This window comes from Macrobrachium rosenbergii, chromosome 51, assembly GCF_040412425.1.
Source record: "Macrobrachium rosenbergii isolate ZJJX-2024 chromosome 51, ASM4041242v1, whole genome shotgun sequence".
Lineage (NCBI taxonomy): Eukaryota > Metazoa > Arthropoda > Malacostraca > Decapoda > Palaemonidae > Macrobrachium > Macrobrachium rosenbergii.
This window is the reverse complement of record NC_089791.1, coordinates 36,185,176-36,212,400: the sequence shown is the minus strand read 5'-3', so window position 1 is coordinate 36,212,400 and position 27,225 is coordinate 36,185,176. Positions and strand designations below refer to the sequence as shown.

Genomic DNA, 27,225 nt, shown 5'->3' with positions numbered 1-27,225 from the left:
TGCATTGTGGGTGTAAACTTATTTAAGAAAAGTGAGTTTAAAAAGAATGAAGCGTGATTAGCGAACAGTACAATAATAGGGAGGTGGAAGGAATACGAGAAAAAGCAGTTGGGAGTCTTTGTGGATATAGGTGTACAGGTAGAAGGATTAAAATTACCAGGTTGTAGGATGAAAGTATGAAATGTCAAGTAAAAAAAAAAGATGATTTTGAGATACAGTAGCATGACTGAAGAGGAGATCATGTCCAGATTATACGAGTGAGTCAAGGCAGACGTGAGAGAGAGAAAAAGAAATGTGAACAAGAATAGAGCAAGACTTCAGGAAGACTGGAAAGTTGTATTATGTGGAATTAAATGAAAGGAGAATGGTTATTGAAGAAAAGAAACTCGCAATAAAAGATTGTGTGTGTGTGTGAATGTTATGATTGGGGAAGTTGACTGTTGAGGAAGTTAAAGGAGACAATTGAGAGGCTGAAGAAACGCAAGCCACTAGGATTTAAAAATGGGATGCTGTGGTACAGTGGGGAATACTGTAGAGTGATTGAGTGACTGGCATGGTTATGAAAGGTATGTTTTGATGATGGAAGGGCTCTGAAGTAATGGCTGAGATGAATAATCATTCTGTATGAAGGTAAAAATGATAGAGTTAACTGAAATAAATGGGCCATTTCGTTACATTGTATACCAGAGAATATATGTGTGGCAGGATTTGACGGAGAAGATAGGAAAAAGTTAAGTATACCTTAGTTTAACCAGACCACTGAGCTGACTAAGTGCTCTCCAAGGGCTGGCCCAAAGGATTAGACTTATTTTACGTGGCTAAGAACCAATTGGTTACCTAATAACGGGACCTACAGCTTATTGTGGAATCCGAACCGCATTATACCGAGAAATGAATTTCTATCACCAGAAATAAATTCCTCTAATTCTTCATTGGCCAGCCGGAGATTCGAACTCGGGCCCTGCAGAGTGCTAGCCGAGAACGAGGATGACAAAAGGAGTGATGGGGGAGAACTGTTGTTTTCGTAAGGAAGATGCTGTGGGCACTAATTGTTTGTTATGAAACTGTTATGTGTGAAGTTTTAAAGGAAATTGAGAAATCTGTGGGCATACATGGTCTTGGAAAAAAGTTTGATAAAATCAATAGAGGCTGTGTAGAGGGTGTTGGAAAAATGTTCAAGTTGTTGAGACCAATGAGAAGTTTTAAGGAATTGAAAGAATGTTAGATTGTGTAGATGAGGGTGACTGGTTTGTTGTAGAAGTGGTTATGAGACTGATAATTGTTATACATACTGTATTATTATCCTGTAATTTCCTCTTGCAAGTAGAATAGTTTTATGTTGAAAATAGACTGTACAAAGTATACTGTATATGTATATCCCCAATATATATGAAAATCATTATGTATTCTTCATATTTAGATGTTATTCAGTATAAAATCCTTTTTTCATATGAATTTTTTTTTTAATTATTGATATGCCTTTTTTATATTAATCTTTTCTCTTCTTCATTAATATGAATACTCTTAGTCATTTGAACCCTTTCTTCTTTTACAGAAGGCACACACCATATTTTGGTCAACCTGACTATCGCCTTTATGAGCTTAATAAACGGCTACAACAAAGATCTGAGGTAAGTTCTGTGTTAATGGACAGTAATATTGTACTTTGTGCATTCTTGGAATTTATTTACTTACTACAGTATTGTATTTAATCTGCATGACTCCTCATGTTAGTTTTTTTTATGTGCCCTATGATATATCCTGGTAAATGGGTAAACAAGACTTAATCATTTTTATTGGGAAGTTACCTATTGAAAATAATTACCTATTGAAAATAATTGCTTTTGAAATGATGTAGTTGAATTTTTTTTTTTTTTTTTTTTTTCCTGAGAAGCTTTATTCATTGGAGGCCTTTGAGAGATACGTAAACTTTCTTAGTATAAGGAATTTTCTTGTACAACCTTTTAGTCAGGATGTATTTTATTGTTTTTGTTAGTGTTTACAAGACTTATATTTATATTTATATATATAGAAATCTTGGTCATAGACTTTCATGCCTTACAACTTTAACTTTGTGAGTGCATTATTATATTTAGGGTACCATTTATGCATGTAATCTAATCATAACTACCCCAGCAGCTGCCTTTTTTCATTGTTTAAAAAAAATTGCAATATTCAGCACTTATCCACTGCTTGTGACCTCATTTCCAATTGTTTCTTCAGTTGAAGCTTGCAAAACTTTTTTCAATGGTATCGCATTTATTTCCTGTATTTGGTTAGTACAATCTGCCGGAACATAATTGCCTGTTTGATGGTGTTTAATCAGGTTAATTTTTATTAAGATTTTCAGTGTGATGAAGTTTCTCTTATAAAAGGCAATCATTTTTCCATGGTTTAATCCAGTCATTTTCTGTAAAAATATTTCCATGACTGGATGCTCATTTGACATTGGTTAAAATCATATGTTCTCTAGCAAATGCAGAACATGGATCATTTACAGAAACACTTTTCCCAAAATATGTGCACACTTTGCTCTTCCTTTTCCATAAAAGGCCCCTTATACACTGGTGCTGCATGTTTTATGATATGTTTGTGTGTGCTAAAAGTGACACTTAGGTTTATCTGACAGTGCTGGAATTAATAGATTGATTATGACTAAAGCAGTAAAAAGGATGGAACCACTGGAATTTCAGTCACAGTGCCGTATTAAACCACAATGAAAATATGAGTCCCTCTTAATGTTCTTATTTTCAAGTATTTTTTAGAGATTTTGAGAAATCACAGTTGGTCAAAACTTGTCACACCTAAGAAATGAAATTTAAAGAACTCTTCACGTATGTTTGTTTTAGAGAAAATTAATCATACAGTTAATTGCAACACCTTTAAAGTTTTAAATGAATAAGTTTGTATTGGTTTTCTTTATTCTGAATAGTATTGCACACCCAAGAAAATATGAGATCTATTTAAAAGTTAACAAGATAATGGTTAGCATTTTATGGGGGGGGGAGCTAAAAGAATTTTATCACATTCAGTAAAACAACATTAAGAATGACAGTTCATGTAATGTAAATGCTAATTAGCTAATAATTAATCTGGTACACATGAACAATGTATGTATAATGTATGTATACCCTTATTTCCTTAAAGTTCTGTGTTACAACAGATAGGTAATATACCTTTCTTACACACCCATCTGTAGTAAACTAACTAAAGGTAAAGGCCAAAGTCTTTAATAAATGCCTGTACTTGATTACAGCATTTGCAAATTGGTATGTTGGATCCTAGTCATGATTAAGGAGGAATTTTAATTAATAAAATTCATACTGACTTATTGATGTTGCATTTTCATAATTAGGTATATTAATAAATTTTCTTATAGGCCAAAGAGGAGAGAACCATTATGGAGTTGTTTATTGACCAAAAGCTTACAGTGAATTGTAAAGTTGTGGCCTTCCATACAAACATTGGCAAATCTCCAAAATGATGAACAAACAGAAAAGTTACACTAAAATGTATACAGTAGATGAAAACAGATGAAAACAATGTTAATCCTGCTGTATTAAAACTAAAATCCCTTCTTTTATTGTATATTTTATTTGGAAACAATATAATGAATATTACAATAGTGCCTAAATTTAGGTGTCCTTTATGTGAGTCATCATAGTACAGTATTAGAAACATCAAGAACTCAAGGATATTTAGAATGTAGGCTACATCAAATATGTTATCCTGTTATTTAATGATAAAAAAATGAATCTGAAGGTAAATGTGTGGTATATATATATTTTAATACTGTTCATATAGTTAACAGTTAAACATTTTGTTTCATAAAAATTTAAATGAAGTTGGTAGGATCAAGATTATCATTAATACCTATAGGGTTTCTTACTTTCTGCGTATGCAGTACAGTAAGTTATTAAAGTTATCAAGATTTTTAATGCAGTCCATTAACATATCTGTGTCACATTTACAATATTAATTTTTCTCCTAAATATACTGGCACAGTATATTTAGCACATGTTAACCATTGACTTGTTCTTTATATGTAGATTTGAAAAGGTTTAGACAGTTTTAATACATCTTAAACTTTACAAAACTTTTTGCTGTACCCAAGAGTGATATTTGTCATTTGTAGAATGATCTAAAGAGTGTAATGCAAAGTGAAAATTTGGCAGTTCATTCTTACACAAAAGTGTTTCATGGTTCAGGTGAAGTTTGAATTATAATTATGATTCATCTTTACTCAGGATTTAAGTGTAAATTTATTAGAGGTTTGTTTATCTGAAAGACGATATTTTCATATTTCATAAATTCACATTTTTAGATCTGCCATTTATAATTAGCTTAGTAAATGTAGATGACTTACAAAGGACTGGTATTGGTATTTTATTAATATGCATTGCCTTAAAATACTATGGTATCCTTTTAACTTCTTCTTCTGTGTTATTGTGTTAATTTTAAATCCTTTTGATCCTCTCTTACAGGAATCAGATAATCTGTGGTGGGATGCGTTTGCAACTGAATTCTTTGAGGATGATGCCACCCTCACCCTTACCTTTTGCCTTGAAGATGGCCCCAAAAGATATAGTAAGTGATTTAGTGAGACTTATCTTCTCTGAAATGTCCAACATTTTTCACTCCAAAATATTTAGAGAATTTTGATTTTGAAATACTGTACTTGGGGTTTAGAATAAATCCAAATTTATTAACAGGCTATACTAGAGTCTTGTATCAGTAAGGCTGCACTTTGTATGTTTCCCTTTTTATAAGAAATTTAATTCTGTTGAAGCAAGATAAAAAAGTGGAAGAGGAAGAATAAGTTGGGATGGAGTGAGAAAGAGAATATATGCAAGAACTTTAGAGAATGCAGAAATAGATAAGTTAATACAAAACATAAGATGGATCTAGAATGAAAGATAACGGCAGGCATAATTATTACAGGAAACTTTTGATTTTGAATCAGAGGAGCGAGTGCTATGGGAGACAACTTAATTTAGTAATAGAAAAGTAGTAAAGTTAACTAATACAGAGGTGGATGTGTGTGTGGATCAGTATGAATCTGATTTTTTTTTTTTTTTTTTTTTTTTTTTTTGTGGAAATAACTCTCGATGGGAATAAGTGATATCCTGTTATTGTTGTGAATACTGTATTTTTTTTATGTCTGACCCAGGTGTGTAAGGTTCCTGAGGAGTGACTGAAAGGGACACTTTTTCAGTAATGTGAGTGAAAAGGTGATGAGAGTAAATAGAGAATTTCAGTGTATCATGTACAGCATACCCTGGAAAACCAGGATTTAGGAAATTAAATATGAGTTACAATAACAAAGTTTATATTTTTAGAAGTTTTTTTTATTACTGGACTACAGAGTCAAGACTATGGCACACATATCTAAAAATTTGAGATGCAATGTGGGAAGTTGAAAATAGATTTTGTCAATATATTTTTATCATAATAACCCTGGAAAGCATGTGCGAGAAGTTTAAATTACTGTGTATACTATATAGAGTATCAGAGGCAAGAAAAGAAATGAGATTTGCAGTATTGCAGTACAGAAAGTAAAGAAAGGGTATCCAGAAGTTGTTCATTGATGGAAACAGTTACAACAGTGCATGTATGTGTATGATAGAGAAAAAAAAAGTTGGACTGGCTACTGATGATGCTTCTGTGTAATGTACGAAGCAGCTATGAAGTGACAGGGCCTTTGTGCATAGCAGTATCTCTCTCTCTCTCTCTCTCTCTCTCTCTCTCTCTCTCTCTCTCTCTCTCTCTCTCTCTCTCTCTCTCTCTCTCTCTCTCTCTCTCTCCATGTCACCTTTTATAGTGCAGACTGGTTAAAAAGAAAAAAACTGCCTGTTATGAGTTTACTTGGCATAATAACTCAAATGGAGCTTTGAAATAGAATATTGGATCATTAATAAAAATGTCTAATGTTGTTAGTTGATGTAGTTGTTGGTGAAAGGGCATGTGAATCATGTGCTAATAGGATAAAAAGTATTAACCTTGTCTCATTATTTGGTTCATGGTGGAAAGTTGGTAGAGTGCTGATTTTTTCAATCTAAATCCAGTTTTTCTTGAATTTACTTCTCTTCATAATTAGCTTTTGTTTCTCTTGCAGCCATTGGGAGAACCCTAATACCACGGTATTTTAGAAGCATCTTCGAAGGTGGTGTCACGGAGCTATACTACACCTTGAAGCACCCCAAAGAATCCTTTCACAATACCTCAATCACCCTAGACTGTGACCAGTGCACGATGGTCACTCATCATGGCAAATCTATGTACACGAAGGTAAGAAGCTGTTGTCAGACACAATACAAACAAGGGATTGACTGTTGTTTGATTGTGAAATTTAAAATAACCTTGTTAGATGGCAGTTATAAAAAAATTCTGCAATTTGAGCAACCAAGTTGTGCAAGTGTCTTGAGCTATAATTCTTGATGCAGCCATTCAATGGTTTAAAGAAAATCAAATTCTATATAGCATAGGATTACTTTGTGCCCAACAGGTATTCACAGAGATCAGAATTAAATTATTAATTTTGAGAGATTTTATAATTAATTAATAGTAGTCAGAGAGGGCCTTCAAGACAAAAAACACTCATTTAGCAGACAAGAGATGCATAGGATGAAGTAGACTTCATCATCTCATTAATTTATTAACCATTATTACAGTGGCTATGGCATCAAAATTGGCAGCTATCAAGAAATTAAGGTTAAGGTGATAAAAATTGAACATAAATGAATTTTACTACCTAAAAAAGCACCTATTCCAAATCATTTCACCCAAGTTGTTTAGAAATATATACCTTACTACTTAGTTTTGAATTGCAGATATTGTTTGGTATGTAGGAAAAGTAAGGACTAGGGTCCTTTATTGTGAGGTATTGTAGTTGTGATATATATTACAGTACTGTAATCATTTTTTTATTATCAGAAATTATGTTCATAGTACTGTCTTAAATTTTTCAAGATTGTTGAAGATTATAGTTTACAATGGAAGTGTGATGTGAAACTGGCTGTGAAGTGTGTTTCTTTGTACAGGTGTTTAAAACAAAAACAACTTACTTCATGAATTTATTATCTTTTGCAGGTTTGCACTGATGGTCGACTTATTTTAGAATTTACCTTTGATGACTTGATGCGAATCAAGTCGTGGCATTTTGCCGTCCGTGCCCACCGTGAATTAATTCCTCGGTCCGTTGTGGCCATGCACTCCCAGCAAGACCCTGGCATGGTTGAGACCCTTAGTAAGAATATAACACGGCAGGGCATTACCAACCACACCCTCAACTACCTCAGGGTAAGTACTGAACTGAACCACTGTATTTATTAATATTATTGAAGTAGTTTAACCACACCAATGAGCTAATTTATTCAGTGCTCATGGGAGTGGTCCACAGCTTGTCTAGATGAGAGTAGAGGATATCCAACCAATCCTGAGGTGGTCAATGGGATTGCAACATCAAAACCTCAAGCATCAAGTTAAATGCTATAATTTTTGGATGCAAGCCATTGACCAGTCAGTGCCATGGAGATAATCATTAAACCACATTATCATCCACCAGCAGTGAGGAAAATTGACCCATATACAATTTTTAATCCAGTATATAGTTCATTTCCACTGTGTTTATTACGATCATGTCCTACCACAAGAGGATAAAACATTAACTCCTTTTGCAATCTTGCTTTTTCTACAATTGAAATAAACTCAGTTGTGTTTGACTCAAATTTAATCTTTATCAAGAAGATAAGGGAGTCCTTGGAAAAATTTTACAAGTCAGTACAGTATTAACATAATTCTAATGGAACATCAAATATTTTTTTTTTCTAGTATTAAACCAACAAAGACTAATAAACATTCAGTTTGAATAGGAAATATATATAAAGAAAATCTGTCCTGCTAGGATTCAAACCCTGTTTATTAGGTAAAGTGAGGTGACCATAAACCATAACGCCATGACGATGGAAAAGTGTGTCTTGCATTTCTGACATACAAGTATCTGTCAATTTCAGATGAAATTTTACTTGAACTGCAATAAACCCATATTCACTGTTGTGATGTTATGTTTTTATGGCTTTGCTTATATCTAGAAAAACATGTATACAGTAATCCTTCAGTTATCCGGATTGCCATTATCTGAAACCTGACATTACCTGACACACCTGGACCAGGAACCAAGGTCCCAAAGATATATAATACCATATATAAATTTCAAAAATTGTGAAAAACTGCTTTCTGATGGTTGGCAATGCTGCATAGCCTCAGGAAAATGTTGGTAATGCTGCTTACACTCATAAACAGACTGAAGAGAGGGTTTTGGGGGTGGGGGGCATGGAGATGTTTCCTAGATGGGGATGAGTTGGATGGCTGGGCACCATGGGAGGGGAGGGGGTAGTATGGCTGTGTAGAGGAATTCACTCAGAGAAGGGTTTGTTTTGGAAGGTTGGTGAGGCTGGGGAGCAGTTTCCCTGGCTGGGAGGGGATGGGGATGCAGTGTTGGATGGGTGAAGAAGGCTGGGTAGATGTCTGATAAGCTAGAGCGTGTTTTGTTTGGTATTGTTATGCTTATGATTCTTATATTTATATTTTATGCTATTCTCATACGTATTGTTTTTATGTCTGATTCATTATGCCTCAGGAATAAATTACACCCAAGGGGATTGTAATTATCAAGTGTTTTGTCACCATCACTTGATGGCGCAGTGGTTAAAGTCACTGTTTGTCATTGATTCTGAATCAGGCAGCAGTTTAAATCCTGCTGGGGATGAAATTGAGGTTTTATATATATATATATATATATATATATATATATATATATATATATATATATATATATATATATATATATATATATATACATACATATGCACATTACATTACATTCATACATACATGCACATTATATATATTTATTCACTTAGTGTATATTTCCGTGTATAAGATGACCTTTTAAATCCTAGAATTCACCCAAAAAAATTGGGGGTCATCTTATACAGTGTACTTCCATTCTAAAAATCAAACCGTGAATTCTAAGAGATGTTTATCGGTAGGCTAGCCTTAGCCACCAACATACATGAAAAGATTCACATTATGGAATAAACTTTTAATAAAGGTAATAAAACCATTTTTACCTTATAGTATATTATTGGCATATTCAAGGAATAATTCCATATCAATGAAATTAATTTTTATCTATGTGAGCCAAGCTGAGAAAGTGTAAACATCGAGTTATGGTTGCGCTCACAGCAACCTTTGTCTTTCGGTAACCTTTCAGAAATTTTATTGGTAGCATAATTATGGCAGTAATAACATTTAGGATAACATAATATTCATTTTTCATTAAAAATTCATTATCATTTTGGTGGTAAATAAAACAATTTTGGATTACATACAACTGTCAAGAAAAATTCAGTCATACGAATGATAATTGTCGTACAATACATATTGTTAGGGGTTTGTGATTGGCGATAAAACTTAAACAAAACAATGATTTCCCTTTTAGGCGCGACATGTTTAGGAAAAACATGATATAGAATCGGCTTGTTATTTTGTTTATTTTGAATTTTTAAGGATACAGTAAGTAAAACAGCATTTGTAATAACATCATCTTTACATAACCAAATGCAAGCCTATACACATATCGTTTTGTAATTTAGCAGTTATCTTACATAGATATGAGGTAAATTCATGAAAATTTGGCATAATTTTTTACTTTGTCTTATCTAAAGGGCATCTTATACATGGAAATATACAGTATTTAATTATTTATTTTACTACTAAGTAAATATCTCTCAATTTCATCATTTTGTCACACTTTCTGGACACTCTTGCTCATGTAGACATAGAATATGAAAATGAAGTTAAGAGGTGTGTGTTGCCTTAATGATAAAGAAAGATATATATGTATAGTAAGCCCCCCGTATTCGCGGGGGATGCACTACCACACCTGCGAATAGCTAAAACCCGCGAAGACTTAGAACCCTGTTAAAAACACTTAGAACTGCCTATTTTGATAGTTCAAACACAAAAAAAAATAAAAATGCTTATACAGGTATTATCCTACTTACGATGGGGTTAGGTTCCAAAAAAGCCCATCGTTTGTTGGACAAAACGTATCTCGAATATAGACTAGCCTACACTGGGGTACTCGCTACCATGTATACATATATGGTAGCCTAGCCTACACTATAAAGTACAGTATACTCTATACATACATGGTATAGTAATTATTAATATCAGCTAATTCTGGAGGTTCATGCAGTGTGACTTATGATAATTCAGTACAAAGAGAAATTGAATAACAAACAAGAATTAGCTTAGCCTACACTATGGTATATCGTATACACATACAGTAGCCTAGGCTACATTATACTGTACTCTATATTCACATATTGTATTATACAAACGTTAACATAAATATGCATCTTTTCCTTGGATCTTTTAAATTGTTATGCCTTAATTCACTGTACCCAATAATATTGTATGCATTCTTATGTTGCTTTTGTATTATAAATTGCGATCATAGCGATCAATGTCTTGGTTTGGAAATCGATTATGCGGCAAATTTATTTCGTGTATTCAACTCAGTTCAGAGGGCTTTTCTTGCTTCTAGTCAGCATAAATGAATCTCTAGATACTTTATTGACATGGGGCAAGGTTATTTTTCATTATAAGAAGTGTTTTTAAGTCAAAAAATAACTTAAATGCATCTCGTTGTGAAATTAATTTTGCTATTTTTTTCGTTAATAGATAATGTTGGCTGTTTGGGGGCGTTTGTTTTGTGTAAAAAAATCAAGATTCCGTTCGCTATTTTCACTTGATTTGATCATAATATGAGCTTTACGTATTTATCGTTTGTTGGCGTAAAAATAGCAGTAATGTGTTCTTTCGTGCTCAGTAGTTTTGATTAAAATACTTTCTCTCCAATTTTAATTATGGTCGAGTTTCATCCATGTTGCCAATGCACGATAATTTACAGTATAGTCATTAGCAGCTTGAACATTGTTTTCTCAGCTTCAGCTACAACTTGCAGCTTAAATTTAGCAGTATATTTCCTTGACGATCGTTTATCCATACCAAGTAAGAGTATAATGTAAAAATATATCAGTCCTTTTCTACTTAACGTCATTTGTACTATAACTACGGTAATTGTGTATTGCCGTAAGATGGTTGAAATACAAGCAAAACGGCTCTTGTTATCCGATTTGGTGATAAGCAAAACAACAGTTTCCCTGTTGGTTTTTATGGCTGTATGCATTTACACAAGTATAACGCCACTAACAATGCTTTTATCATTCTCTTTTATTTTTTTAGTTAGAAGATGGGATAAAGAGATGGAGGAAAAGAAGTTGGTCTATTGTAATTTGGCCTCTCTCGCTGCCTCGTTGTAAGCTGCTAGCTGCGCCCGCGTGAAATTTTAAAATATTTTTTATAAATATTGTCATATCGGTATTAATTGCTTAGCCCATTACAAAATCAAATTATTGTAAGGCAGATTATCTTAACTCGAGCACTACCTGAGTATTTTAATAGTTTTACAGTATCAGAAAAAGTGCATTTAGTCATGAAAATGAGATGAAAATACAGTAATTAGTGAATATTTCTAAGTAAAATATACTGTGAATGGGCGAATTTTCAGCGAATAATGTGTATACTGTATATGAGTCTTTCAGTCGAGAAACATGCCAAGCGCCATCCTGGGCCATAGGTATTTTTAATTTAATATATTATATTTTAAAAATGGTACTTGGCATTTTTCTCGACTGAGAAGCTCATATATAAGTTATAAGATCCTTTATCTTGCATATTAAATCTTCATATGAGCCTTTCAGTCGAGAAACATGCGAAGCGCCATCCTGGGCCAAAGTATTTTTTAATTTAATTTATTATATTTTAAAAATGGCACTTGGCATGTTTCTCAACTGAAAAGCTCATATGTTCTATAGAGAAATCCGCGAATCATGAGACTGCGAATACGGGGGAGTTTACTGTACATTAATGCAACTAATAAGTCATTAGAACAGTAATCCTTAAATTTTCCAAAGTAATAGAGCCTATGGCCTGCTGGATATGATCAAATAACTTGTAATAAAATAATCATGTACAACAATCATTGAGTCTGTATGAGAAAAAAAAAAAATCATATTCTTCCAAAAAATGAAATGCCACTCAACAATTGTTACCCCATAGCCTTGAAGGCTGTTGTTTCACAGATCGAATAGGTATAGTTGTAAATCTACAAGAATTTCAGTGAAAAATATTTTATTATAAAACGATGAATTTTAAGCTAAGGTTAAGTGTCAAGTTGATGCATGGCACATCTACCTGCATAGGACATGGCACCCCCACAGTAAAATATCAGTTGAAAATATTTTTATTGCAAATTTCATCTCGGAATTTTTTCCTAGATGTTGTCAACACGTTGAGCTGCTCATCTCTCTCTCTCTTGTGTGTTTTGCATGATTATTTTATTACAAGTTAATATCCTTTAATGAAATGTATAATGAAATGTGAAATCATAACATAAAAGCTCACAGGAAATCAAACACTCAACCTATCCCACATGGCCTTCCCTAGAAATTCCTTCCTTGGCCACCTTCCCTCCAATAACCCTTGTCTTCGTGCTTATTCCTGCGAGCAGCATTACTAACACTTCTCTCTCCTCATGCAGCACTGCCAGCTGGTCCCCTCACATCCCGGCCAGCATTTCCAGTCCCCCCCCTTTTCCCCTTACCCTGGAAACTTTCCCCAGTCTCCCCTCTCACCCTTTCTGAGCCTGTGAGCAGTGTTACCAATACTTCTTGATGCCTGCATAGTGTTACCAACCAATGGAATGTGGTTTTTAATTTTTATGAAATTATATGTGTATATATATATATATATATATATATATATATATATATATATATATATATATATATATATATATATATATATATATATATATATACTGTATATATATATATGCATATTACAGTGTATATTACAGGTATATTTTGGGTTTGTGAATAATGTCAGGTTGTGGATAATTGAGGGATTGTTGTACTAATGCTATACCACTAATAACCAGACCATCAAGTTAAAATCAGGTTCAGTTTCTCTGTGTAATACATAAAGAACATAGTGGACCCTTGTAGAAATTGATCCTTATCTTGAAATACAGTCAAGTTGTTATTTCAGTTGGCTTTTATTGCAGGTTTAAATTTTCATGTTTTGTGTTTTTCTTTTTCAGTTATGCGTTATACTGGAGCCTATGCAGGAACTGATGTCCAGACACAAAGCATATGCTTTGTCTCCACGTGACTGTCTCAAAACTACTCTCTTCCAAAAGTGGCAGAGAATGGTTGCACCTCCAGGTAGGTTTGAATGATTCTTCATGAGTTTTGCTGAAATGTCTTGCTGTTGATAGGATGTAAATTGAAAAATTGTTTGATTACACAAACAATTTGTAAGGCTCATTTTTTTTCATGCTCAGCATTGTATGTGATGTACTGTATCTTGGAGACTTATTGTGATTTAGACTACATTTTTAATGGATGAGTTTGTTTACCAATATATGGTTTATTATTAGTTATTCCTTATTCTAGAAACCGATTTTGATTTATAATGTACAGTGAAAACTAGCTAACTTGGACTCAATAGATAGGAAAGGTGGTCCAGCAGAAAAAAAGTTCAGGCTCAAGTGGGGAAATTTGGGGTTGCTATTATTATTTAATAAATGTCACCAAGAACACACAATGTGGTTCATTTATACTGTCATGCAGTTTATCATTTTGTCATTATGATGTAATTATTATTATTATTATTATTATTATTATTATTATTATTATTATTATTATTATTATTATTATTTACCTTTCTTGCCAAACACATTTTCTAGGGTAAACAGTTTAAGAGGAGCTATTATAAGGTGGTGTTTTACTGGACTTCAGAGCCATTCAACTGTCTGTTCAAAGATACATATGATTATTATACTGTGTCCCAAGTTTCATAAAAGACTAAACAGTGATTGTAGTGCAGGTAGCATAATACATCCCCCAACCACTCTGTAAAGGGATAGAGAGTTTTCATGAGAAGAAAGATATAAGAATCTTTATCCATAGTGATTTACAGTCTTCCAAGGAATGTACTGAAACTTAACGGAAGGGCCAGAAAGTACTAGGTTACAATAAATATCAATAAAATTAAGAGTAACAATGAAATATGTAACCTTATACAATGCATCAGTTAGACCACAAATAGTATGCTGTCCAATTCTGGGCTACAGCCCAGAGGAAAGACATGGATAGAAGCAGTACAAGCAAGATCAACTAACTAACATCATTGGTAAGACATCTTGGACACAAAAGGAGGCTAGAATTCCCCAAGCATTAATTAAGGAGTCAGTAGATAGAAACATTTAAGATAAGTAAAATGTTAGAAAGCTAAATACCTCTAGTTCCCTAAGCAGATTCAACAAATGGAAAAGTTTCAGCACACTTTGGGAACTTTTCACATTTAGGATAGACTCTTATCATGGAACAGACACCCAGCTGATGCTGTGAATACTGTAGTACCATTAGATTAGATGAGAATAGAGTGCACAAAGTGATTGACAGATTCTCTCTCTCTCTCTCTCTCTCTCTCTCTCTCTCTCTCTCTCTCTCTCTCTCTCTCTCTCTCTCTCTCTCTCTCTCTCTCTCTCTCACCATTGTGTACTTTCTCCCCTGTTCTCTCTTTCATGCTTCTTTCACGATGGTGCCACAGGAAACTAATTTTAACATTTACGAAATTAGATATCTTGTTGTACATATGTCGATTCCCATGTGTCTTGTGGCATTAAGAAAGGCAGTACACCTTCCATGTGCTTGAAGTGGTCTGTAGGTGCTGGCAGGTTAAGGAGTAGATATGATGGTATTGGCTTACATGCAGGCCAAGGGACATGTGACTCAACAGACTGACGAAGAAGGTAAAGGTTGTGGGATCAGAACCACGAGGTGTACTGGCTTATGGTTCTGAAGCTTGAGATGGGACCACTAGATGACTGATGGTTATACATTTGGATGCTGTTTGGGAGCACCCCTGAAGAAGTCTTTGAGCCTGACAAGGAGGGAGTCAACTGAAGTATCATTTAACCATTTTCTGTCATACTTTGGATGGCCTGTGATCTGGATGATGCCAAGTGGTTCTTGGACCTTGTTAAACCTGGAGATGACAGGTCTAAGGTCATCGTTGTCATCTGTATCCTAGGTAGAGGTCTCACTAGCAGTGGCAGTCTCTTCATTGAACATGGTCTGATTTCTAAGACTGCTGCCATCCTCATCCAGCTAGAATAGTTCCAAAGATTCTTCAGATTATTCCCCACAAATATCCAAGTCAGGCACCTGTTTGACATAGTATACCAGTGTCTCTTGATTCAAGAACATTCATTAGTAGTAATTCTTTGTTGCAACAATAATACCTTGGTCCATTGATTGAAAGATAGAAGTCATACTAGGAGGCAAGAGGACATACTAAATAGCACCATTCTTGCTGGGCAGTAGAAACTGACAGACTTTAAGGAATACCAGGCATACTCATGTGATAAGCTATGACTTCCATGCAGCAATGGGTTTGAAGTCAGACTTTAACAATAATAATGGTTATGAACAAATCAGTTAAGGAATGGTACCAAACTTTGCAGATTTCAGAATGCGGGTATCTAAGGAGCCTGTATAACACATGGCAAGCAAATATTGCTTGCTAAACTTTCAGCCTGTTTACTTCTCAGACTTCTCAGCTAGGTGGTGGGCAAAGTGGTAAAATACCCAGTTTCATCAGTGTTATAGACTTACTGTCTAATATGCAAAGTACTTGGTCAACCAAAACTAGATACTTCTGAAATCTTGAAACTTCCAAATCACTAACTGAATTTTAAACCACGCTAGCCATCCTTCAGAATCCCTGAAGTACTCACCATCAGCCATCTTCACTGTAGTCCCATGAACCGGTACGGTCTCTAAAGTTTTACTGACAGTACAGTACTACATAGGAATGTTTAGTTCAGGCTCCTCATGCCTGGCCTGGTACACAACCTTCCTGTCAGACCTCTTACCTTCCTTCAAGAGAAAAAATAAACTATTATGTTATCACTTCTTGATACAGTACAGTATATAACATTACAGAATATTTCAATAACTGTATGGCATGAAAAATACAGTACTGTATTGTAGTTGAATTACATATTACAAAATGGTACTGTACTGTACATATGTTGTGTGTCACATGAATGTATGTAGCCTGTGCACACACCAAACATTCTCCAATTTTAAAAACTGCACATTAAAGCTTGTAGTTATTTTTCCTTTTTTGCAAACAGTACATTGCAATGTACACTGTAGTACTGTGTCTGTAGGACATACAATAAACAATAAAAGTAATGAGGGTTATGTTCTTACTGGACAAATAGGTGTAGTAGTTTGAACTGTGAAGTGCCCAAGAATACCACATTCTCTTTAATTAATTGTATTCATACAGTACGCTGTTTATTTTTACTTTACACTATTACAAGTTTTATAATAAACACCTTTATTAGCTGCATATTCACCTTGAGGTTATATATTGTTATTTTTATTACTGTTACTGTTTAGAATATGAAAATTTTTATAAATTTTTAATAATTTAAAAACAGCCCTCTAAACTTTCTATTTTTTTTTTAACATATAAATATAAATTGTACATTATACCTTAATGTATAGAACAGAGTAAGCATCACTTTTCACCATATATGATTATGAGTAAATTGGTATTTCTGCATAATGCAACTTTGAAAGTGAGAATGGAAAGTGATGAGAAAAATATTAAATTTTGTAGACCAGTCAATTTTTTCCTCATTTATTGTAGAAATACAGTACAGTATAGTGAATGGCTGTCAAAGCTGATTGGCTTGCATATCACAGACAATATTTTAATACTGGAGAAAATTTTGAAAAACAATCGTAACTAAGTTTTGGAATTATTTTTACAATTTCCGAGCCTTTCATAGCAGTTGATGCTTGACTGATGATCTCTTAACATGTACTAATGGATAACCAGACGTTTCCAGTGCCAAATCACCAGACCAAACTTTCATAAATGAAATAAAATCTAACTTGATCTTCAGAAATAAGAACTCATGCTCAGCATATAGCAGTTCCATTAGTGCTCTTATAAAGGCACAACAGACTAGCATGAGCCCAGCAAAGCCTAAGGTACACCCAATAATTCCACTACAGAGTACATTGTGCTGGAGTTCAGATTACATTTTTCACAAGCAAGAAGAGCCACATGACTTAAAGCCGTTTAATGTGTTAATTCCCCTCCACTCTCACCTAAAACCTTGTGATTATTCCCTCCCGTTAACCCTCCCCCCCTCTCAACGTCAGCGTCAATCACCAAAGAACATTTTCAATGTAGTCGGCATACTTGCAATGCATGACTGAGCTGAGGTTATTGGAAAATATCGTCCATTCCACTCTGAAGTATTCAGCGTTCATTCCACATGATTTGCATTTTTATTCAAATCCTTTTGTTGATGTGTGCTCCCTTTCACACTGAAAAAAATGAGCAAAAAAATGAACATTATAGGTGAAGTGAATAATATAGGGATTATGGTAATATGTTTACCCAGAACATAAAAATCTGTTTTACAGAAAAATTTAGTTAAAATTTTAGAGGAATATTTAGTATAATTTTCTGTTAGACCAGAGCTCAGTTTCTGAGCTTTCATACATTGCAATGTTTTTAACCCTTAAACGCCGAGCCTCTATTTACAAAAACGTCTCCCGTATGCCGGCGGCATTCGGTGAGTTAGCGCCGAAGCGGAAAAAAAGTTGTTTAAAAAAATAACAGCACGCTTAGTTTTTAAGATTAAGAGTTCATTTTTGGCTCCTTTTTTTTGTCATTGCCTGAAGTTTAGTATGCAACCATCAGAAATGAAAAAAAAATATTATCATATATAAATATTGGAATATATGACAGCGAAAAAAAAACTCATATAATTGTATACAAATCGCGCTGTAAGCACAACAGTTAAAGCTAATGAGTTAATTTTTTTTAGTTGTATTGTACACTAAATTGCGATGATTTTGGTATATAACAAATTGTAAAACGATCAAAGCAACACAGAGAAAAATATTATCACAAAATGATGCATGAATTAAACGCAATGGACGTAAAAAATGTTTTTTCAAAAATTCACCATAAATCGAAATATTGTGCTAGAGACTTCCCGTTTGTTGAAAAATGAAGCTAATTGATTGAATATTACTAGACTGTAAGTGTTTTAGCTTTAATTGCAGTTTTCGACCATTTTGGGTCGAGTTTAAGTTGACCGAAAGTCGAATTTTTCTGTTTATCGTGATTTATATGAAAATATTTCAAAACTGATAAAAGCTACAACCATGAGTTATTTTCTGTTGTATTGTACATGAAATTGCGCACATTTTCATATAAAAAACTTTATGTAACGACTAATATAAAACGGTGCAAATATTACGACAACCAGACGAAAGAATTTCTGAGATGTTCGGCCGAGTTACCGCTCAGGCGTAAGGAAAATGTTTTTTCAAAAATTCACCATAAATCGAAATATTGTGCTCTAGACTTTCAATTTATTGCAAAATGAAGGTAAACGATTGAATATTACTAGAATGTAAGAGTTTTAGCTACAATTGCGTTTTTTTACCATTTTTCGAAGTTAAAAGTTGACCGAAGGTTGAAATTTTGGCAGTTATCGTGATTTATGTGAAAATATTTCAAAACTGATAAAAGCTACAACCATGAGTTATTTTCTGTTGTATTGTACATGAAATTGCGCATTTTCAAATATAAAAGTTTATGTAACGACTAATGTAAACGATGCAAACATTACGACAACTTGACGAAAGAATTTCTGAGATGTTGGCCGAAGTTACGCGCAGACGTAGGAAAAGGTTTTTTTTTTTTTTTTTTTTTTTTTTTTTTTTTTTTTTTCTTCTTTCTTTCTTCTTCTTCTTCTTCTTCTTTTTTTTTCACCATAAATCGAAATATTGTGTTAGAGACTTCCAGTTTGTTGCAAAATGAAGGTACATGATTGAATATTACTAGAATGTAAGAGTTTTAGCTTATAATTGCATTTTTTACCATTTCGTCGAGGAGTTAAAGTTGACCGAAGCTTGAAATTTTGCAGTTATCGTGATTTATATGAAAATATTTCAAACTGATAAAAGCTACAACCATGAGTTATTTTCTGTTGTATTCTAATTGAAATTACGCACATTTCCATATATAAAACTTTATGTAACGACTAATATAAAACAGTGCAAACATTACGACAACGTGATTTAAAGAATTTCTGGCGCAGACGTAAGGAAAAAGTTTTTTCAAAATTCACCATAAATCGAAATATTGTGCTAGAGACTTCCAATTGGTTGCAAAATGAAGGTAAATGATTGAATATTACTAGAATGTAAGAGTTTTAGCTTACAATTGCGTTTTTACCATTTCGGTCGAGTCAAAGTTGACGAAGGTTGAAATTTTGGCAGTTATCGTGATTTATGTGAAAATATTTCAAAACTGATAAAGCTACAACCATGAGTTATTTTCTGTTCTATTGTACATGAAATTGCGCATACATTTTCATATATAAAACTTATGTAATGCTAATATAGAACAGTGCAAAATTACGACAAAATGACGAAAGAATTTCTGAAATTTTCGGTCGAGTTACCACGCTGGCGTAAGAAAAAAGTTTTTTAAAAATTCACCATAAATCGAAATATTGTGCTAGAGACTTCCAATTTGTTGCAAAAATGAAGGTACATGATTGAATATTACTAGAATGTAAGAGTTTTAGCTTATAATTGCATTTTCCGACCATTTCGTCGAGTCAAAGTTGACCGAAGGTTGAAATTTTTGTAGTCGACGTACGGTACGTCCACTTGGCACCCAATAGACAATTTTAGTCGACGTATGTTACGTCCAGTAGGCGTTTAAGGGTTAAGTATACACTATTTTATTTGTGTGCATATGTATCTCCATATTGCATAATTTATAAGTTTCCAGTTCTGAGGCACCCTAAATTCAGACAGGGCTGTGAATCCAACTTAGAGAGGCGTAATTTCAGGAAATTTTACTTTACAGTATTAATGTAAGGTGAAATGTGAAGATAAGATGGATAGTTGATAAAGCATTTTAAAAGGAACTAGGTGGGTAATTGTTTGGATCTACAGTATGTACGGACTTATCATTGGACCTTGTATTAGTAGTTGCTCTGAATATTGTAAGGCAGGTTCAGGAATGAGATGGATTATATGAAGTACATTTTACTTAATTTAGTTAGTATCGGTTGACAAAGATTCAGTAATTTTGTTCACTATAAAAGATGTACTTACTTGATTACAATAAGGGGTTGCACTTTTTATTTTTATTGTTACTATTTCTGATGTTTGAAGACATTCTTATGCCAGCACCATATCAGTTGTGACCACCACTCTGTAACTTCCCATTTGGGTATTTGATGCTTTTATTGAATTTGCATTGATAAAAATGTAAGTGACTTTTTCCTTGAAATCCCAGCTTGAAGACACTTGTCTTTTCTTTAATTCTGAGTTACTAGGTTAGGGTTAATAGGTTGCTCTTGTTAGACTACTTTTTTTTTTTTTTTAATTTTCTGTTTTAAGTGTTTTTCATTAGTGTCAGTCTTAATTATCTTGGCTAATGTGGATGTTCCATAGCTTTCAGATTTTGTTCTTATCAGTGGATCAAAGTAAGGGTGGGTTTATTTTTTAAGGTAGTAATGGTAAAACCTGGCAGTGAATCACTAAGACAAAAGTAAGAACATGATTATTTTAGAGGCCAGTGGAAGTGGATGAAAATGGTTTCCAGTGGTGGTTAAGTTGTTTTCCAGATGATTTTTAATAAGATATTCTTGGAAGAAATAAACTTCAGTGATCAGATTTTCTTCAAAGACCTTTTGTTAAACAGTGCAATGATCGAGAATATATACCGATGTTTGGTAATGTGCCCTGAGTGCTTAGGTAATAGCACTCAGAGCACAAAGCATGGCCATGATATTGATGGTCAACAAGTGCTTGGCTCTTAGGAGGGCTTTGAAGATGAAAAGACTTCATTTTTCCTGTACCAGTTTTGGGGTGCGATGAGAGAAACGATCTAGACGAACAGAAACTGATGGCTATGGGCCTTGGTAACAAATACAAGGAAGATTAGGACCTAGACCAGCTGATAACCAGGGTAGTAGAGTATATTCATAGTGGCATCACTTAACCCTCAAGGGATGGGCTAAATATATATTAAACACACCCCCTGACTGGGCAAACTTTAAGAATGGCCAATTTAAAGAAAAAATATATCAATGGAAAGAGGAAGATATGCAAATGCACATGATGTAAGAAAAACAATTCTAAAAATTTTCCCCGACCTTCCACGGGAAGTTGAAAGTGACCATTTACAACCCCGTGTGGCGCCTCTTTAACAAGACACTCGTAAAAATATGCTAATTTTACCAAGTTATACATGTTTTTTCAAATTTATTTTATTTTGTAAAATTATAATTACAGCTCACACAATATCATAACAGATAAGAACTGAAATCAGTAATAAATTCTGAGTATATTTGTTGTAAAATATTTTCAAGATTTACTGAGATGGGGAGATGCAGTAACTTTTTTGTGAGGTATACCTGTTTTTTCTAATATTTCTTTGCAAAATTTCAATTATGGCTGACATACTATCATAAAAGATAAGCAATAAAACCAACAGCAATCCGTGGGTATATTTATGAGCAAATAAATGAAAAGACGTCATGGGATAGAGAGGGGCAATACATTACCCCATCAAGTCCCAAGGCACACTGATCCCCCTTTCCTGTGCTGAGCTACTACAGTTGCCGTAAGTCATTTATGGACCATTGAAGTGCTATGAACATCTTTCCTGCTGAATTCATCCAAGTCGTATGGCGCATAACATTAATACTCATGTGAGCTGGCCTGTCCGTTATTCAAAACCCTATTATAGATCATCATATGATGATTCCCATTCATTAAGTGCTAAGGAAAGGCTGAGATGGAGAACCTATGTAATCTCAGTTAAAAGAAGCAACCTCAGAAAAAAAGTGTCATTAAGACTTGGAGCACTAGAAGAGTTTTGTTGAAGAAGCTGAAGCAAAGCTGGCAGGAAGTCTGGCTAGTTGGAGGAGGAGCCAAGAGAGGAGAAAGACAATAAAGTGTTTTTCTTTAAATTATTAAAAATGCATACCTTGAAGGTTTTAGAATCCTTTGAGATAATGGCTGAGCTTGTAGCTTGTTTATGTCTTCCATTCAACAAAGACCCTTGCATCTTTGCCGGTCGTACATCTTGCCAGGGTCAGCAGTGTTTGCCTCAGCTTACCTGTGGTCAGTTGATCAGTGGTTTCTCTTTGCACAGAAGAGTTCATATAAGCACTTTACTCTGAGGATCTGTCAGTGCGTCTTCAGACTCTCCCACTTCCGAGCTTGTCTTTGTCTCCCTCTCCAGTTTCATTTGTGAAGGAGCAGGTATTATAGATGATGCCTTGGCTCTCACCTTGCCATCTTGGCCAGCAAAGTTTCAATACCAAAAAATAATCTTTTGAGGAGCTGGCTGACATAGTCTGACTTAGTTGTGTATCTTATCTGTCTTTATTTTACCTTGATATATCTTATTTGTAATTATTTATCATATTTTTTCCAGTTATAGTTTCTTTACTTGTCAATTCCTGTATTATTCTTGGGCTGCTTTCCCTCTTGGGGCCCTTGGGCTTGTGGCATTCTGCTTTTCCAACGAGGGTTGTAGTTAGGCATGTCATTATAATAATAATAAAAATTTTGGCTAAGGAGAAGAATTTTACATACTGTCATCCTATCACTCGGAAGGAGGGTTCTTTCTCATCTGTCTTCCTCATCTTTGGGCTGTTTGCATAATTTGGGACTTGTTACCATACTTTGAGCAGGATAGTGGAGATGCCCTTTTACCGTTATAGTCATACCTTGGTTAAGAGACTTAATTGTTCCAGAAGGCTGTCCTTGCAATTTCCTTAAACCAAACAAGTTTTTCCTATAAGAAATAATGGAATTAGATTAATCCTTTCCAGACCTACAAAAATACAACAAGTAAAAGCAGCATAACTTGAATTTAACAAGTGTTGCATAGAGAAGATACAAAACAATGTTAACTTGTTCTCACTTGAGAATTGGGAGAGTTTATGGCATATGTGGTAAGTGGTGAGTAAGGTGAAGAGGAGAGATGTTATTGTTTGGAAGGGGAGTCCCTTCTCCATAAAAACAGCAGGCAACTGTGCATCTTGGATTGTTTCTATTTTTTGTCACTTTCTGCTGGTTCCTTTTTAAGACACACTTTGTGTCTGTCTCACTCAGGACTTGTCCAAGGATGCTTGTTTGTGCCCGCATTTTAAAATATTCCTAAAGTGAGAGATAGTATTGTCATTCAGCAGGGTTATAACCTGGTTTGCTACAGCTTTATCAGGGTGATATTTTTCAAGGAAACTGGATTTCCCCCCCATTGATGAGCTGGGAACATCCTCAGTTGTTTTCCTCTCTGCTTTTCTTTCTGGTTGTCTGTCATCTCTAACCTCCTTAGAATCCACACTGACTTAGTGCTTTTGAGCTATAATCACTAAAAATAACACCAAGAAACACAGACAATTTGGCAGAGTTGTCCCTTAAACAACAGCTAAGGGTAAACCGAGCACCACTTTGTTCAACTAGGAACCCCACACATGCGCACCAGACATGCCTAATCCCATCAGTGTTTTAACCATGTGTCTTTTTTGTCCTTAAACCCAGCAAAAGTCCACTTACGGGGCAGATTTTTCCTTGTACAAAACAACTTTTAGCCCAATTTTTCGTTCGAATTGACATCCATTATTAATGGAAAAAATTTTATAAGATTTTATGCGAGACTTCACTCCTGTAAACCTTTGGTTGTTTTATGGTTGCATCTAGTGGTCACAAGTGGATCATTTGTTATGGATGGGAGCAGAACTTTATCCTCTTGTTCATCTATATTGTCTTAACTTTCTTTCCTATTCGTCACTATTCTAGCACTTTCTCAAGGCATGGCTTTTTGGGGGTACCTGCCTTTGCACCACTAGTTGTTGGGGAGTGCTCTTGGAAGCTGTGTATAAAGTACAACCTATTATTTTTTATACCCATGACCTTACCGTGTCGCTTTCCCACAGACTGACTTCTGATCCCTGTTGTTACAAAAATTTGCTAGCTGTTCTCCATAATTCTGACTTAAGATTTGAAATTAATGATGTTTTAAACACACAACGTGGTTTTTCATACTAAACATGTAGTGAGTACCTTTCTTCCTTCCCCTCTGAATGGATGTGGATTTCCTGCCACACAAAAAAGTGAGGAGCAGTTGGGCTTTCTCAGTCTTTAAAAATATGTTGGTATTCCTTGGTGTGTCTGTATTCATGGAAATAAGGCAATGCCTGTTTATGATTAATAAATTAGCTTGAAAAAAATGTTTTGTGTTAAAAAACATTTTTGGCTTTTTTTTTTTTTAGTTTTTATATTTGGGGATGGTCTGTATGCTGCGGGGGATTGATAGCTTTTGTTTGTCTATGCACCTGTGTTTAATTGTTAGTTAGTGCGGAATCAAAATTATCAATAGAATAATCATCACAGAGCCTTGTGTGTAATCATATGATTTTTCATGTGGTAAAGTAGTCTTATTTATAAATGTATTCGTTATCAGTGTCAGTGTACCATTTATAGCTTCAATGTTGTGATTCTGAGTAAGTTGTTTCTTAATTACAATACTCTGCATGGTTAATTATTAATAATGTAACTTCAAGTTTTTCTTGTTTTGCTGTGGCTGTAAATAGTGTAATTTTCATATCTTATTTAATTGCTCTGCCATTATGTTTATTTGCTATTAACCCCAAAATGCAGCCTGGCTTTTGCAATCAAAGAGGCAGCATTGTGTAAATACATGTTTTAACAACTAATTGTTTTGTCTTTCTGTTCTTTGTTCTTTTTTTTTTTTATTCTGTTTTTAGCTCTTTACAATGGCCATCCTTTTGAGTATTTCACAACCCGTCCCCCTTTCTGTACCCATTTATAATCACTCTTGCATCTCTCATCCGGGGCTCACCTCATGCTTTAAGTAGACATAGGGTCTGAATATAGAGAACAGATTATGAGAACTTTTGTTCTCTGCAATATTTGCTTATTTCAGTTTAATGGGATTACTTTCTGTGCCTGTTAAATAAGGGATTTTAGTCAGATGGATAAATATTATGGTTACTTAAATAATCAATCTTTCCAGTATTTTAGTGAAACTTTTAATTAATCTGCTGTCATTTGATTATAGTTTTTGCATGTTCAGGCATTGTTTAAAAATGACATTGCATTTAAGGATTGGATTTTGAATGAGGAGTGAATACTGTACTCTTTAAAGTTCTAATATTACAAGTTTCTTCTAGTGAGTATAGTAATGGAAAAGGCATGTTAAGACATGAATCAATCTAGCCTGAAATCAGGAAAATTAAACCTGTAGTACATGCTTTTGGCAGAGTAAACCTGTAGTACACGCTAATGGTGTGGTCTCACAGTTGAAATGGTTTTCCATATGATGGAAGGCTGGTTGCAATTTTTTTTTTATAGAAACAATTTAGGGAAAGAGGATGCATTTGAGTTAAGGCCCGGAAGAGGGATGTCATTCCCTATGATGTTGTTTATGTGGATGTGATCAGCTGTGTTTTGTTTGTCATAGGTGCAGCTAATCAAGCAAATGGTAAAAATGGTGCCGATGGAGGTATGTGGTGGACCCACCTTAACAGCCGTTTCATTTGTAATGTTGAATACAACTAACCACGTAGTTATCACATCCTTTTGCCACCTTCACTACTGTAACTGCTACTAACACGCAACATGTGATACAACCTTGTTTGCACAGTCACAGTCATTCAGCACTTCATAGAGTTTCTTACTTTTGTTAATTTTGCTATTACACCAAATTGGAACTAGGTAACCAATTCCTGTAGACGAATATTTACACTACATTGTAGTTTTAATGTTTGTTTGTAAAGAAAATGACTGACTGGAGCAGGTTTATCTTCAATACCAAGTCTTCTTTCTGTGCAGTACTAAAACAACTTCTTAGCATAGATTCTCCTTCTGGGAACTTTATGACATTAAAATTAACCCTGTTATTGTACTCATAAGTATATAAAAAAAATTTGAAATTTATTTCACTGGTGACTTTATTGCTGGTCATAGAAAGGCCTAACTTTGAATACTACCTCTCTACCAGTGAAATAGTTATTAGATGGCAGGTAAGACCTACCTCACAAGTTGGAATACCCAGTCTAACTACCCACAGTTCTCACTTAATTGCTTCAGTGGAAAAATGCATTCTTCCATAGGTTAATACAGTTGTCACCCTTTATATGCGAGGAATTGGTCCTAAGCTTTTTTACGCATGTGTGAATTTGTGTGTGAGGCAGCAAACAGTAGTATACAGTACATATATGGTACCATTTTGATTTTTAACTACAGTATAGACATAATACAGCAGTACAAATACATAATTTAGTAAAAAAAAAAATATATTGTATTACATATTTGTATATCTAAGAAAAATTTCTCTCTCTCTCTCTCTCTCTCTCTCTCTCTCTCTCTCTCTCTCTCTCTCACACACACACACACACACACACACACACACACACACACACACACACACACACACACACACTCTCACACACACACACACACACACACACACACACACACACACACACACACACACACACACTCTCTCTCTCTCTCTCTCTCTCTCCTGGTTACTAGACATTTTTCATATAAAAAACTGATGATGAAGAAATTACATGGCCTACGCAAGGAGATGAAATTAAGTGAGTGATATATTTTTAGCTGTAGATCTAAAGACAATACATAAGGAGGTTGACGAGTTCTAGGTGACTTGGAAGTTCTGGGATGTCAGAAGCTTATGGAGTTTCTTTTATCAAAACAAATAGGTTCCTTGGTGAACAGCATCATGACAGGAATTAGTTTTCCTTTGCTTTTAAGTAGTCAAAACATTACTCATGTTGTAGAAACTTCAGCAATCATAAGGTGCTGTTGCGCACTGTGCCGTGAAAGGATTGTGTACAGTTTTGTCTCTTGAAAGTTTTGTGCCAGCTTAAACACTAAAACTTCATTGATTTCCACATTGCATGTT

The 27,225-nt window shown here is 34.3% G+C and overlaps 1 protein-coding gene across 5 annotated transcripts in view; it reads left to right on the top strand.

Annotated features, from left to right (window-relative positions):
* The window catches only part of Chi (LIM domain-binding protein 2 Chi), a 111,362-nt gene that overhangs the window by 42,515 nt on the left and 41,622 nt on the right, over nt 1–27,225 (top strand). For 3 of the 5 annotated variants that reach the window (XM_067095273.1, XM_067095268.1, XM_067095272.1), the window contains 6 exons: nt 1,556–1,631; nt 4,485–4,587; nt 6,116–6,288; nt 7,090–7,299; nt 13,232–13,355; nt 25,759–25,800. In XM_067095273.1, the coding sequence (XP_066951374.1) occupies nt 1,556–1,631; nt 4,485–4,587; nt 6,116–6,288; nt 7,090–7,299; nt 13,232–13,355; nt 25,759–25,800 (728 nt within the window). The remainder of the gene's footprint in view (nt 1–1,555; nt 1,632–4,484; nt 4,588–6,115; nt 6,289–7,089; nt 7,300–13,231; nt 13,356–25,758; nt 25,801–27,225) is intronic. The other 2 variants (XM_067095271.1, XM_067095270.1) reach the window with 1 other exon arrangement.